This window comes from Vigna angularis, chromosome 1 (genome assembly GCF_016808095.1).
Source record: "Vigna angularis cultivar LongXiaoDou No.4 chromosome 1, ASM1680809v1, whole genome shotgun sequence".
Lineage (NCBI taxonomy): Eukaryota > Viridiplantae > Streptophyta > Magnoliopsida > Fabales > Fabaceae > Vigna > Vigna angularis.
Window position 1 is genome coordinate 3,607,620 of NC_068970.1, and position 13,834 is coordinate 3,621,453.

The following is a 13,834-nucleotide window of genomic DNA, read 5'->3' on the forward strand; positions in this document are numbered from 1 at the left end:
TAAATCTCCTCTCAATTCCTTGGCACTTTTACTACATGGAGAGAGAAAAAAATACTAAAAACATATTGTTTGAATACATTTTTAATGATTGAACTAAAAAACATGGAAAGAAAAAATATAGACTATACATCTCAGTTAATTACTCTCTCATAATTTATAATAAATTTTAAACAATAAAAAATAAATTTAAGAAATAGTGTAAAAGAATATATTGATGAGCCAATATGCAATATGTTTCTCTTACTCAGGGCATTTCCGTCATTAAATTGCACCACCCACCCAATTTTCCTATAAATGTCAACTTAGTGCTTACATTCCACCCACCCTCGTTCATACTCTCATTCTCTGCTACACCGTTCAGGTTACTTTTCTTTTCGTCTCTTCTAAACTTCTCTTTCTTCACGCTTTCTCGATTTGGGATCTTGCACTTATGGGTCGATTTGCTTTGTTTTTTCCTCCACTGGGTCGATCTCTGTTTCCCTGAAGGGGTTTTGATTGGCTATTGTTAATACTGTTATGGTTCTTTAGTTGCCGCAGAAACGCTTTACCCTTTCAGATCTACTCCATATCGAACACAAACGGCCTTTCTCTAGAGATAGCTTGTGAAAAAATATTAACTTCTGGGGTATTTTCGGTTTCTAATTAAACTCTGACGTTGTGCTTGCTTAGATATGGTTTGCTGATTAGAAGGTTTCTGTTAATTTTGAAGTTGTACATGCTTGTAAGCATTATGTTTTTTCTTTATACTTGTTTAATTTAAAACATTAGTACTTAATTCTGCTTGCAACACTATCTGCTACTAATATAGTGAGATTTGGTTTGTCGTGTGCTTCTACTAGATCCACTTCCCTTTGGTTAATTGCTTGTTTGTATGGTTACAGAACAGTATTTTTGTCTCAAAAGCTTTTCCCTTGCTGAATATTATGCTACTGTTATGTTCCCTTTTGTGGATTTGCATTTAGGTTCTGATTGTAGGGTTGTCGTGCAGTTTAGAAAGTTCAAAGATGGCAGAGACATTTCTGTTTACCTCCGAGTCCGTGAACGAGGGACACCCAGACAAGCTCTGCGACCAAATCTCCGATGCTGTTCTTGACGCCTGCCTTGAGCAAGATCCAGAGAGCAAGGTTGCTTGTGAGACATGCACCAAAACCAACTTGGTCATGGTCTTCGGAGAAATCACCACCAAGGCCAACGTTGACTACGAGAAGATCGTGCGTGACACCTGCAGGAACATCGGCTTCATCTCAGACGATGTGGGACTTGATGCCGACAACTGCAAGGTCCTTGTGAACATTGAGCAGCAGAGTCCTGATATTGCCCAGGGCGTGCATGGCCACCTCACCAAAAGACCTGAAGAAATCGGTGCCGGCGACCAGGGTCACATGTTCGGCTATGCCACCGACGAGACCCCTGAATTGATGCCCTTGAGCCACGTCCTCGCAACCAAACTAGGGGCTCGTCTCACTGAGGTTCGGAAGAACGGTACCTGCCCTTGGCTCAGACCTGATGGCAAGACCCAAGTGACTGTTGAGTATTACAATGACAAGGGTGCCATGGTTCCAGTTCGTGTCCACACCGTGCTCATCTCTACACAACATGATGAGACTGTCACCAACGATGAAATTGCTGCTGATCTGAAAGAGCACGTGATCAAGCCCGTGATTCCCGAGAAGTACCTTGATGAGAAGACCATTTTCCACTTGAACCCCTCTGGCCGTTTTGTGATTGGTGGTCCTCACGGTGACGCCGGTCTGACCGGGAGGAAGATCATCATTGATACCTACGGAGGATGGGGTGCTCATGGCGGTGGTGCCTTCTCTGGGAAGGACCCCACGAAGGTTGATAGGAGTGGTGCTTACATTGTGAGGCAGGCTGCTAAGAGCATTGTGGCGAGTGGACTTGCGAGAAGATGCATCGTGCAAGTGTCTTATGCAATTGGTGTGCCTGAGCCTTTGTCTGTTTTCGTTGATACCTACGGAACTGGGAAGATCCCTGACAAGGAGATCCTGGAGATTGTGAAGGAGAACTTTGACTTCAGGCCTGGTATGATTTCCATCAACCTTGATCTGAAGAGGGGTGGGAATAGCCGGTTCTTGAAGACTGCTGCATATGGACACTTTGGCAGAGAGGACGCTGATTTCACATGGGAAGTGGTTAAGCCTCTCAAGTGGGAAAAGGCCTAAGCAATTCATTCCACTGCACTGCTTTGTGCTGGGTGTTTTTCAGGGTTGCCCTTGTAGTTTCTAGTATTCGTAAGCTATTCGTGTCTACTGTTCTGTGTTTCTCTTTCCCTCCTTTTGTTTCTTCTATGTCTTCATTTGTATTTTTTTCTTTACATTATCAGTTAAGGAACGTTCATTTGTATTTTTGTCTTCATTTGTATTTTTTTTCTAGTATCAGGTTTCTTCATTTGTACCTCTTTTGTGCCCCTAGCCATTGTATCTCTTCATATGCTAACATTGAAAAGAGCATTCGAGTGAGTGAATTTATGGATTGTATTGCTTCTCTCTGAGTGAGTGGATTCAAATGCATGGCTTTCCTAATTCTAAAATATTCGAGTTGCAAATTTGCATAGGAGAGACTGTAGGCAAAAACTAATGTTGGTGTTAAGAAATAAGTTTGAAAAATCTGTATATCTGGCAGAAGCATGATAATATGAACCTTCAGATATAACACCTACAGGGACATGATTCCTTTGATGGCTATTAACCGAACAGAGACCTTGTTGCTGACAGGGACAAATTGATTTTATCAAATTTTCAGGGAGTAATTCGATTTTGTCTCTAAAATTTGTAAAGCTTAAAAATTAGTGGTGAAGGATCGTGGTGCTCTGCCCCATTTATAAAGTTGTAGTACATGCTGATGTGGTATGATGGTTTGTAGTTCCATTTTTCACTACATCTACCAATTAAATTGAAGATCTCTAAAGCGAATTTTAATTTAAAAGATGGTAAAAGCTAGAGATTCATGATAGCTTTTGGTGTTGATCAAAGTTACACTATAGTACTACATTTCTATGTTGCCTGTTGGAAGCTGCAAATAAGGACAACTACTAAACTGGTATTATTCGCATCTCTCTGTTATTATTCTTTTTTTTTTTTATAAGATTGATCACTTGGACTATTCCACATCTACTTTTTGTATCCTTTAGGTTTTTGTATCATTACAACTACCATAATATATATTTTTTATATTTATATTGACTATAATTATAACCTGTCGTATATTCAGGGACAAATTTTGCTTTTCTATGTATATTTTGGCTTCTCTGTGCATTTTAAGTTGGAAAAATACTTTAAATAAGGTCGGTTCACGCCTAAAAATAATGAGTGAGCTATTCGGCCAAGAAAAAAAAAGACTGAACTCGTTTATATATTAACATATTTGGATGAGATTGGTTTGCTAATTTTGTGATATGATCCAATTCAACTCTGGTTGACACTGAGATACTAAGTCGTCTATTAAAAATTTTTAAAAACATGTCAAATTAAAAGAATAAATGATTTTTTGAAAAGGTTTAAAACTGTAAATTATTAAAAATGAAAACAAAACAAATATTTGCTCCCAAAAGTTGGATTTAGAAAAGAAAAAAAAGGTAAATAGAGATAATTAAATATAGTTATATCCTACGCTTCAATTTATGTTGAGGTAATTATGAATTTCATACATAAATAGTTTAGGTTCATCAACTTTTGAACCCATCTGACACGTTAACTTTGTATAACCCAATGTTTTTAAGATTGTAATTTGGAGTATTGCAATACAATTTTATTACACTGCATTTCATTACATTATAGAATCCTTGCTAAACACATAAGAATGTGATATAATTTTTTAAGTATGGGAATAAATATCTTATTTTTATAGTTTATGTTGGACTGAGTTGACATATTAATGTTTACCAAGTAATTGACTTATTTCTCTGGTTGTGGTGAAGGATAGTGAATGAAATCTAAATAAAGGTGTTTACAAGGTGAATTCAAAGTCATTATTTATCTTTTTGTCTGGTCCTATATTTTGAACAAGTTGACTTTTTACAACTTGGTGTGTTTAAGGTTAAATGAATATCAAGCCAAAAATAATTAAATAATGTAAGGTGCAATTAAAATTAAAATTAAATGATTTTAATTTTAACACTATAAATTAGGCATTGATACAATTATTAACCACTGGTTTTTTTACTTTCAAAATATAAGCAAATAAATAATTCATTTTCTACTATATATAGTGTCAAAATAGGATCTCCATAACTTTTATTGTCATCCTGTTAAGATAATATAATTTATTTACTGATAAAAAAATCAAATTATTTTTGTTTGGGAATCACATGAATTTTCACATTCGATGCGTTCTAAAGAAGTCAATTATAAAACATTTATAGCATATTTCTTTATTTCTTATTTTTATGACAAAATATTTTAAAAAATTATGTAAACAATATTTTAATTTTTATGTGAAACTAGAACTACAAGTAGTTGAATTCTATTTGTTTTTTTTTTAATGTTTAGTTTGAGGGATTATTTATTGAAAAACTATAATAAACTCAACTGCAAACAGTTATTCACAGACAATTTATTATAATCTATAAGGTACAGATACAACACAAACATGATACACCAATATATTTATTTTAAAAATAATATGATACAATATATATTGAAAATATATAATTTAAAAAATATATATAATAAATACATTATTGTTATTATATAACTCTAAATTAAAATCACGTTCATTAAATATTGTGAAAATAAAAATTTATAAATTATTATTATTATAAAAGTATTATTTTATAAATTAAATACTTCATAAATAAACATATGCATAAAATATCACGGATATGTTATCCAAATTAAATAGATTATAATTTTTACTACTTGATGAATTACCAAAATATTTTCCTTTATCTTTGTTAAAAAAAAACAAAATATGTTACAAGGAATTAAGATAGTGAAAACACACAAAGAATAAATTAAAAATTTAAATATTTTTGTTGAAGAAAAATGAAAAAATAGAAAAAAAAATGGACGAAGTAAAAATGTATAATAAAAAAGCGATAAATTATTTAAAAAATCCCTAATTTCATGATGCCTATAAAGAATATTAAAATATAATAAGTAGGAAATAATTCTTCACAGTGAATACTAGGCCTAATCTCGATTTCTATATTTTAAAAAGTTATTTTTTTCCCTTCTCTTTTTAACCCAACACAGTCATATTTGTCAATTCTCACACATCTGCTACCATAAGTTGAGAGTATAATGGATAAAGTTAGTATAGCCCGAAGGAGAGAAGTATGGATAAAATAATTTACACTTTTTTTTCAGATTATTTTTTTAAAAAAACCTGAATAAATTATTTCAAACATTATTTACTCAATTAAATTCATTTACTTTTAAAATATCAAGAATCCAATCTTTAGAAATTTTAATACCATACGATTCTCTTATCTCTTTTTATTTTAAAAAATAAAGTCAAAATTAAACTTTCCAAGAATTGAATTCTATTAAATTTTGATGACGTGAGACGAGAAACTATTTCAGGTTGAAAATTCGACCTTTTGAACACTGAATTATCAAAGTAAACATTAAATAAGTATGGTTTGAGAATTAAAGTCCAAATGAAATTACATGAGTAGTTTTTCTTTTATTTTGAGGAAATAGTAATTTACCCACTGTATTTCTCTATTTTTATTTTTCTCTCCAACAAAATACTTATAAATTTCCCTGTATTTTTCATCCATTCTCAGATTTGTACCAAATATATTTTTATGAATTTGTTTAGCATGCTGCAATGAAAAACCTGTGCCATTTATTATAAAAATTAGGTTTAATTGCTTCCTTTGTCCCCAGTTTGGTTGAATTGTGTCAAATTCATCCTCATTTTTAAAAAAGTTTCATTGTCGTCCTCACGTGGTGTAAAAGTTTCATTGTCGTCCTCACGTGGTGTAAAAGTGTCAATTGAATCCAAACATAGAAAAAATTTGTGTCAAAGTAGTCATTTTTCCTATATCTCTGTGTCTTCCTTTCATACAATCAAGTATAGATATTCATTTTACCTTATCCAATTTAAGGCTTTTCATAGCTCCAGAGAAGTGACATATGAAAGGAAGACACAGATATATAGGAAAAATGACTACTTTGACACAAATTTTTTCTATGTTTGGATTCAATTGACACTTTTATACCACGTGAGGACGACAATGAAATTTTTTTAAAAATGAGGATGAATTTGACACAATTCAACCAAACTGGGGACAAAGGAAGCAATTAAACCTAAAAATTATGTGTCAACAACTAGAAAAGTTTCTTGAGCAAGAGACTTCTCTCAGTCACACTCACAAGACATGCATCTTTTCCTTACCAACCACACTCCATTACTCTTGCTGATAAAAGCATTCGTCATTTATCATTTAACATATGCAATTAACATTTTTTAATACAACAACTACATTCTTAAGAGTAGCAAAGCAAGCACTGAATTCAGAGTCAAAACCAGACAGACAAAGAAAAAGGTGCCCAAGAACAGGTGCCACTCAACTCTCCAAACATGTCAATATCTCACTTGCCCAACCTCAAAGGTTGTAGTTGGTAAGCAACACGCATAACCCATTTTACCTTCCTCTCTCATTTTTTCAACACATTCAACGGCTCAGATTCACTCTCACTTCCCATCTCAGCCGTCTATTCAAATGCCACGACATTCACATGCAAATGGATGAATCTAACCCGTAATGTAATCATGTTCCTTAGGGGCTTTTTCGTCATTCAAGTTACGCCACCCACCCCTCTGCCCTATAAATGCCAACTCAATGCCCTCATTTCAACTCGCAGCGCTTGACTTCAAAGTTGAGACCAGCCCCACTTAACCACCCTATCGTTACGATCTGTCTCTCTCTTTCTCTCTCCGTGTCTGCTCTTCTATCTTTCAAGGTACTCTTCTTTTGCTCTGTTCCAACCATCTCTATCGTCTGCATTCTTGCACATAGTACCCTTCATCAATTTGGGATCTTGCCCTTCTGGGTCTGTTTGCTTTGGCTTTTCTTTTACTGGGTCGATCTCTGTTTCCGCAAACTGCTTTAAATGTGCACTGTACCCTGTTTCTTTACTTTCTGCAGAATACCAGTTAGTCTTTCAGATCTATCCGAAATTGTATGCTAGTGGCTTTTATTTTGAATGGCTTGTAAAAAATATTCACCTTTGGGGGAAGGGGGGATTTTGGAGTTGCATATTCTTGTGGGGGTGTGTATCTGTTGTTTCTCGCATCTATTACTGTTGGCTAATTGTGTACGAGACATTATGTTTGCGCCAACTTTCTCTTATAGCATGGAAAAATATCAAAATGTATAAATTAGAAAAATTTAGAGAAGATCTATCGTTCTTTTTTTTTTTTGTCTACTCTCTCGGGTTCTAATTGTAGGGTTGTTGTGCAGTTTAAAAAATTTAAAGATGGCAGAGACATTTCTGTTTACCTCCGAGTCCGTGAACGAGGGACACCCAGACAAGCTCTGCGACCAAATCTCCGATGCTGTCCTTGACGCCTGCCTTGAGCAAGATCCGGAGAGCAAGGTTGCTTGTGAGACATGCACCAAAACCAACTTGGTCATGGTCTTCGGAGAAATCACCACCAAGGCCAACGTTGACTACGAAAAGATCGTGCGTGACACCTGCAGGAACATTGGCTTCATCTCAGACGATGTGGGACTTGATGCCGACAACTGCAAGGTCCTTGTGAACATTGAGCAACAGAGTCCTGATATTGCCCAGGGCGTGCATGGCCACCTCACCAAAAGACCTGAAGAAATCGGTGCCGGCGACCAGGGTCACATGTTCGGCTATGCCACCGACGAGACCCCTGAATTGATGCCCCTGAGCCACGTCCTTGCAACCAAACTCGGGGCTCGTCTCACTGAGGTTCGGAAGAACGGTACCTGCCCTTGGCTCAGACCTGATGGCAAGACCCAAGTGACTGTTGAGTATTACAATGACAAGGGTGCCATGGTTCCAGTTCGTGTCCACACCGTGCTCATCTCCACACAACATGACGAGACTGTCACGAATGATGAAATTGCTGCTGATCTGAAAGAGCACGTGATCAAGCCCGTGATTCCCGAGAAGTACCTTGATGAGAAGACCATTTTCCACTTGAACCCCTCTGGCCGTTTTGTGATTGGTGGTCCTCACGGTGACGCCGGTCTGACCGGGAGGAAGATCATCATTGATACCTACGGAGGATGGGGTGCTCATGGCGGTGGTGCCTTCTCTGGGAAGGACCCCACGAAGGTTGATAGGAGTGGTGCTTACATTGTGAGGCAGGCTGCTAAGAGCATTGTGGCGAGTGGACTTGCGAGAAGATGCATCGTGCAAGTGTCTTATGCAATTGGTGTGCCTGAGCCTTTGTCTGTTTTCGTTGATACCTACGGAACTGGGAAGATCCCTGACAAGGAGATCCTGAAGATTGTGAAGGAGAACTTTGACTTCAGGCCTGGTATGATTTCCATCAACCTTGATCTGAAGAGGGGTGGGAATAGCCGGTTCTTGAAGACTGCTGCATATGGACACTTTGGCAGAGAGGACTCTGACTTCACATGGGAAGTGGTCAAGCCCCTCAAGTGGGAAAAGGCCTAAGCGATTCATTCCGCTGCTCTGTGCTGGGAGTGTTTTGAGCGTTGCCCTTGTGTTGTGATAACTAATATTTGTAACTCTTTTTTCTCTTGCCCGTGTGTGTTTCTCTCCCCCTCATATCTTGATTCTCTTATTTTGTATTTTTTCACACGATGAAATTATAAAATGTGCTGTGTTTGTATGCCCAACCAAAGTATTTCTTTTAAAGAGAGTGATCAAGTTAATGTAAGGTTAAATGTTTCTCTCAGATGAACCGTGTTTTTGAATACTTGTTCTCGGAGTTTCATAAAAGTGGTGGAGCTGCAAAGTTGGACAGAAGTTAAATGGTTAGAAAGTGTGATGCGTTATATATTTAAACGTAAGTGCAGAAGTGTTTAGTAATACTAGTATGTGAGATATAGTTTTCCTAGTTAATCGTTAAATAGTGGATAGATTATGATCTATAGTAATGGCATGTCTGGATTGTATCGGATCAAATTAAACATAAATCTGAGATCTTCACTGAGTTGTTTTCGTTTTTGACATCACACACACTGAATCAGTACTTTTATCCGTTGTAGTTGCAGATTTAATTGTGCACTCAGCATTTACGTGAAACAATCGCGTCATGTAAGCAATCTTTTATGGCCATCTGATAATTTCTCAACAGCTCTCGGTGAACAGATTACATGGAGTGTACATCCGACGGTGACTATTCGTTTTAGGCTAGACACTTTGGTTTATGAAAATTGTAAATGCCAAGTTTCATCAAATCTAATACAAGGCGATTTTTGAAAGCTCGTTTGGAAGGTGAAGGCGCCACCAAAATGTGAACATTTCAACAACCAAACGGGCATTAACTTTATTCAAGGATCATTTTGATGCGTATCTCAAGAAGAAGAACAGAGGATCTGGTTTATGAGAGTACTTAGAGATGAAAATGGGAATATTATTGCAAGTAGCTGTGCATCTTTATTTATCTCCATCAATTTTGCCCCAAAACAGATGGCCTTATACTTTATCAGAGTTGGTGAGCTGAGAAACCAATAAACACGCACTTTGGTGGTATTTTTATATGACTGCACGATTTGGTGTAAATGAATGTTTGCTTTTCTTTTTATCTCATGTTAAACGTTATTGTAATAAAGTGGCAGATTGTTTAGCAATTATTGCTTTTGTGTCATTGGATAGATATAGAAGAGGTTCCGAATATTCAATTAAAAAAAAGTATTTTGTCACTTCATTCATAAGCAAAGCTGGTGACACTTGTTACATAATTGTTGTGGTTGGTTTTCGTTACTTGTCATCATTGCTATTGTTGAGAAAAAGAGTTTGAACAGTACGCACGTTTGGTATTGCATAGGTACTATGAATGTTTGAGTAGAAACAGCTATAGTCAATGGCCCTATAAAAATTAAGTACTTCGTGGTAGGATACTTTATGGTTTCTGTTTAAGACATACAAAATTTACATCTCTTAGATAAGCATGTTGCCTAATTTTGCAAAAGGGACAATTACAACTCTAGTATTCTGTATTTTATTTTTATTATATTTTCTTTTTCTTCATACATAAACTTAACTAAAATAGAAGTAAATTATAATATTAAAATTAAATTAGTTTTATGAGATCAAATTCGATTTTTTTTAAATGGTATTACAATCTATTGTTATTGGATTTCCTAAGATTTTAAATAATTGTCTTAGTTATGCATATTTGATGTCGTCTCTTTCTGGATTGAAGGTGTTTACATTAAAAAATGTCAACCTATTTAACCCTACCGTATGGACCTAGATTAACATGGTTTTACTTTTTGTAATGAGTAATTAATTTCTTCAACCTGTTTTAAGGGTAGGATTTTACATAAATAGTTTGTTTATCGTTTATGGTTACCGACATAAGTTCGGATTGTTTTCTTAACTCGTTCCTGTTCATGTTCTGATTACTTCACATTGAATGCCTTGAATGACACATCCGAGGTGATCTCGGTCATCGTCACAAATGGGGTTATTTCGTCCAAGCAAAATGCAAGAGGACCAAGATGATATCAACAATAGTGAGGGAAAATGATATTTTTAAAGGGAATGGGTTATACTCTTGTGTAAAATTAAGGAATGAATTCCAATCCTAAATATTTTTACAATCCTTAATAAAGAATCAAATTTTATATTGCTAACTTAAACCTTAGCTATAATTTTGAAGCGTCTTGATAAGTACCAGTCAGTTACTTTGCTTACTATTGATAGTCGAGCCTTTTCCATAGAATCACATGAATTTGAAACCATGAATCACAAGTATCATGCATGACAAGCACGAGACAAAGCTCCTTTATGACTTAAGAGCAAAGTATTGCCAGTTTGTAACCAACCACATTGAAGTTTTTGTCCCTAATTTTTTGGATGACTCTACAATGATGTTGCACCCACTTTTAATAGGTCATCAGTTAAACTGCATCATTAGTAAATCTATAATTTATTTTTCAGATTCAACCTTACATTCTTGTAAAATAGCCATAGTTTCTTTCAATTAAATTATTTCTCAAATATTAAGGAACGAGACACCTACATAATCATGGAAGAAATAGGTGAATTGGGATGTACTTTGAACTACCAATAAGGTTAGTTTTCTTCATGCAATATTTGAAAAATGGTGTCTATCATGTGTAAAGAATATGGACCTTGAAATCTCAATCCCATCTTATTTCTTCGACTATCATAATCATCTAACAAAATTGGCATAACTTTATAAAGAAAACTAGCAATCAATTTACCACGTTATCAAATTCATATTTCCATTGCAAAGAGTGATAAATCATCCCATTGAATCACAAGCTCATGAAAAATAAAAATAGAGCAGTCAAGACGTGTCACATGTAGAAAACAGAACAATCCAGTCTTAGCTTTCCCAACTAAAACATGATGTACTGAAATATCTCAATGTGCATCTTCTTCTTCACAGAATTTGGAGTACCTTTCTGAATCCATCAAGTTGTTTAGTTCACCACTGTCATTCAGTTCAACTTTAATTATCCATCCATCTTTATAAGGGCTTGAGTTGACCTGCAAGAAGAAACGTAGGACATGAAAACACTGGGTGTTGAGAAAAAAATAATTCAATGCAATACTTCTGCATTACAAAGGCATGTTGATCCAAGATGTAGCATGTGAAAACTAAAAAGTACAGCAGGAAGAAAAAGTAGTTAATGCACATAAACTCAGCACACACATCTTGTCAATAAACTCACCAAAGCAGGAGAGCTACTAAGCTCTTCATTCACTTCAATCACTTTTCCAGAAACAGGAGAGTTAACATCACTAGTTGCCTTCACACTTTCAACTGCACCAAAACTATCTCCTTGTGTGACGGTTGCTCCCACTTCAGGCAATTCAACATACACAACATCACCCAAATGATCTTGGGCATGATCAGTGATGCCAACGGTTGCAGAATTCCCATCAACTTTTACCCATTCGTGGGAATCGGCATACTTCAGATCTTTAACAACTGCAAGTATAACATGGAAGAATCCAAAAAGGGCAGTTAAGTTAGACAGATAACTAAAAGTTAGCAAACTAAATCTCTTAAATCGTATACAAACATGATATATATTCAATTTTATCCTAGTTTCCATTATACATTTAGTGCTATGAAATAAAAACATTTTCCCACTTCTACAACATACACTATCATTACCAGTTCCCCCACTCTCCAGTTTGATTATTGTAAATATTTGGGCCAGTAAGGCCCACTCGGTTTAGAATGCAACATAATCAGTAGGTGACAGATAATACTGCCATTAAGAATGTGAAGCAGTGACAAAAAGGTCAAAAACTAATCATAAAAAATTGGATATTGTAATTTGTTGGTAGGTGGGTGGAGCACTTCCCTTCCCACCACCGCTTAGAAAGCTGCTTGCCATTAAAATATATAGATAATACAAAGGAAAAAATGGAAAAAAAGCAATGCCAACGGAACCAACACATTAAGAGATATCTATTCATGAATGAATCCACGCTAAATGTTAGCATTATGCCATATATTATACAACAAAAAAACATATCCATATATCATACAACAAAAAACATGTCAAGAAATGTTAATTGCCAATCCAGAAATTAAGAGAGACCAAATTTAAAATGAGAGATTGAAGGAAAAACAAGTATGAGAAGATCCAGGGCATAACAAAAGACATGAGGAGAACAAAACTGTAGGTGATCAATGAAATAGAAGAAATGAAAATCAGATGAGATGAGACGAGAGATGGAAGAAGAAGGAGAAGGAGAGATGACCATTAGAAAAGGCTCTGTGAGACACAGAGATCCTCAGGGAAGAGGCCGCTCTTGAAGCCCACAATTGTCTGCAAGCCATCTCTCTTCTCTTCCTCTTTGTGAGTATATCTGTCACTTCAATTCTTTTTTTCCTCTCATCACTCCAAACCACCCACTTCTTCCTTTATATATTCAGGGGTTGGTGAAAGTTTTGATTTTTATTATTCCCAAGAAAATATCCCAATTAATTAATAAAAATATTTTTGACTAATTTACTTTTTAATCCCTCCATTTTTAAATGTTTAATTCTGTCCTCTGCTTTTCTGTACACCAACACCCACCATTGAACCGCTAAAAACCACCTAATCGAGAACCTCGTTGTTCATGCCCATTGGGGTCAGAATGGTTCATGAGAACAAAGCTTCTCCATTGAATACATTTTTTGTTTTCTTGGGTTGGTTGGTTTTGATTTCTGATTCTTGATGGATACATATTATGTATATATAATACTTTTATAGGAAGCAGTGATTTGAAAGGGATGCGAAATGGAGAGAAAACATAAAAAGTAAAAGAAAAATAAACCTGTCGTCGCTACCAATCTCTCCTGAGACTGTTCAAGGTGGTCCGTGGTGGTTTAAGGTGTTCTTGAACGAGGAAAAGAACAGAAAACAATTCAGCCACCCAAATCATGAGTAACAATTCACACTTTAAACTCTTACAAAGAAACCCAGCAGTAAGTTTTAACAGTGTTCTTCCGCAACAAAAATATTTCTTTTCAATTAAATTAAGAATTTGGAATTTAAAGAGAAAAATACGAAACCCAAGAACAATAATCGCGTTGTCAGTATCATGTTCATGATCTACAGAGAAAACGGGAAGAAAATAAATCCTGTCTTACCAGCTAATAAGGGTGGTGGTCGACGGTGGCGGTGACGGTGGTTAGGCAAACAAAACCCATCCCAGAA

General features: G+C 35.6%; 3 protein-coding genes across 5 annotated transcripts; 2 read left to right on the forward strand and 1 right to left on the reverse strand.

Moving 5' to 3' along the window:
• Window positions 1-270: 270 nt before the first annotated feature.
• LOC108329947 (S-adenosylmethionine synthase) lies at window positions 271-2,485 on the forward strand. Of its 3 annotated transcripts, none has more exons than XM_052871769.1 (2): window positions 271-361; window positions 989-2,485. In XM_052871769.1, the coding sequence occupies exon 2, from the start codon at window positions 1,005-1,007 to the stop codon at window positions 2,181-2,183; it is 1,179 nt and encodes a 392-aa protein (XP_052727729.1). In that variant the 5' UTR covers window positions 271-361; window positions 989-1,004; the 3' UTR covers window positions 2,184-2,485. The 3 variants fall into 3 exon arrangements, with proteins under 3 accessions (XP_052727729.1, XP_017419842.2, XP_052727730.1); XM_017564353.2 differs by having other exon boundaries at window positions 326-361; window positions 963-2,485; XM_052871770.1 differs by lacking the exon at window positions 271-361 and adding an exon at window positions 435-625.
• A 4,315-nt stretch (window positions 2,486-6,800) lies between these two features.
• On the forward strand, window positions 6,801-8,812 carry LOC128195005 (S-adenosylmethionine synthase-like). Its single transcript, XM_052871771.1, has 2 exons — window positions 6,801-6,932; window positions 7,433-8,812. Exon 2 carries the CDS (start codon window positions 7,449-7,451, stop codon window positions 8,625-8,627), a length of 1,179 nt encoding a protein of 392 aa, XP_052727731.1. The 5' UTR covers window positions 6,801-6,932; window positions 7,433-7,448; the 3' UTR covers window positions 8,628-8,812.
• Window positions 8,813-11,366: 2,554 nt separating this feature from the next.
• LOC108318829 (glycine cleavage system H protein 2, mitochondrial) lies at window positions 11,367-13,401 on the reverse strand. Its single transcript, XM_017556342.2, has 3 exons — window positions 12,891-13,401; window positions 11,846-12,105; window positions 11,367-11,660 (listed from the first exon to the last, which is right to left on the reverse strand). Exons 1-3 carry the CDS (start codon window positions 12,967-12,969, stop codon window positions 11,535-11,537), a joined length of 465 nt encoding a protein of 154 aa, XP_017411831.1. The 5' UTR covers window positions 12,970-13,401; the 3' UTR covers window positions 11,367-11,534.
• Window positions 13,402-13,834: the final 433 nt, after the last annotated feature.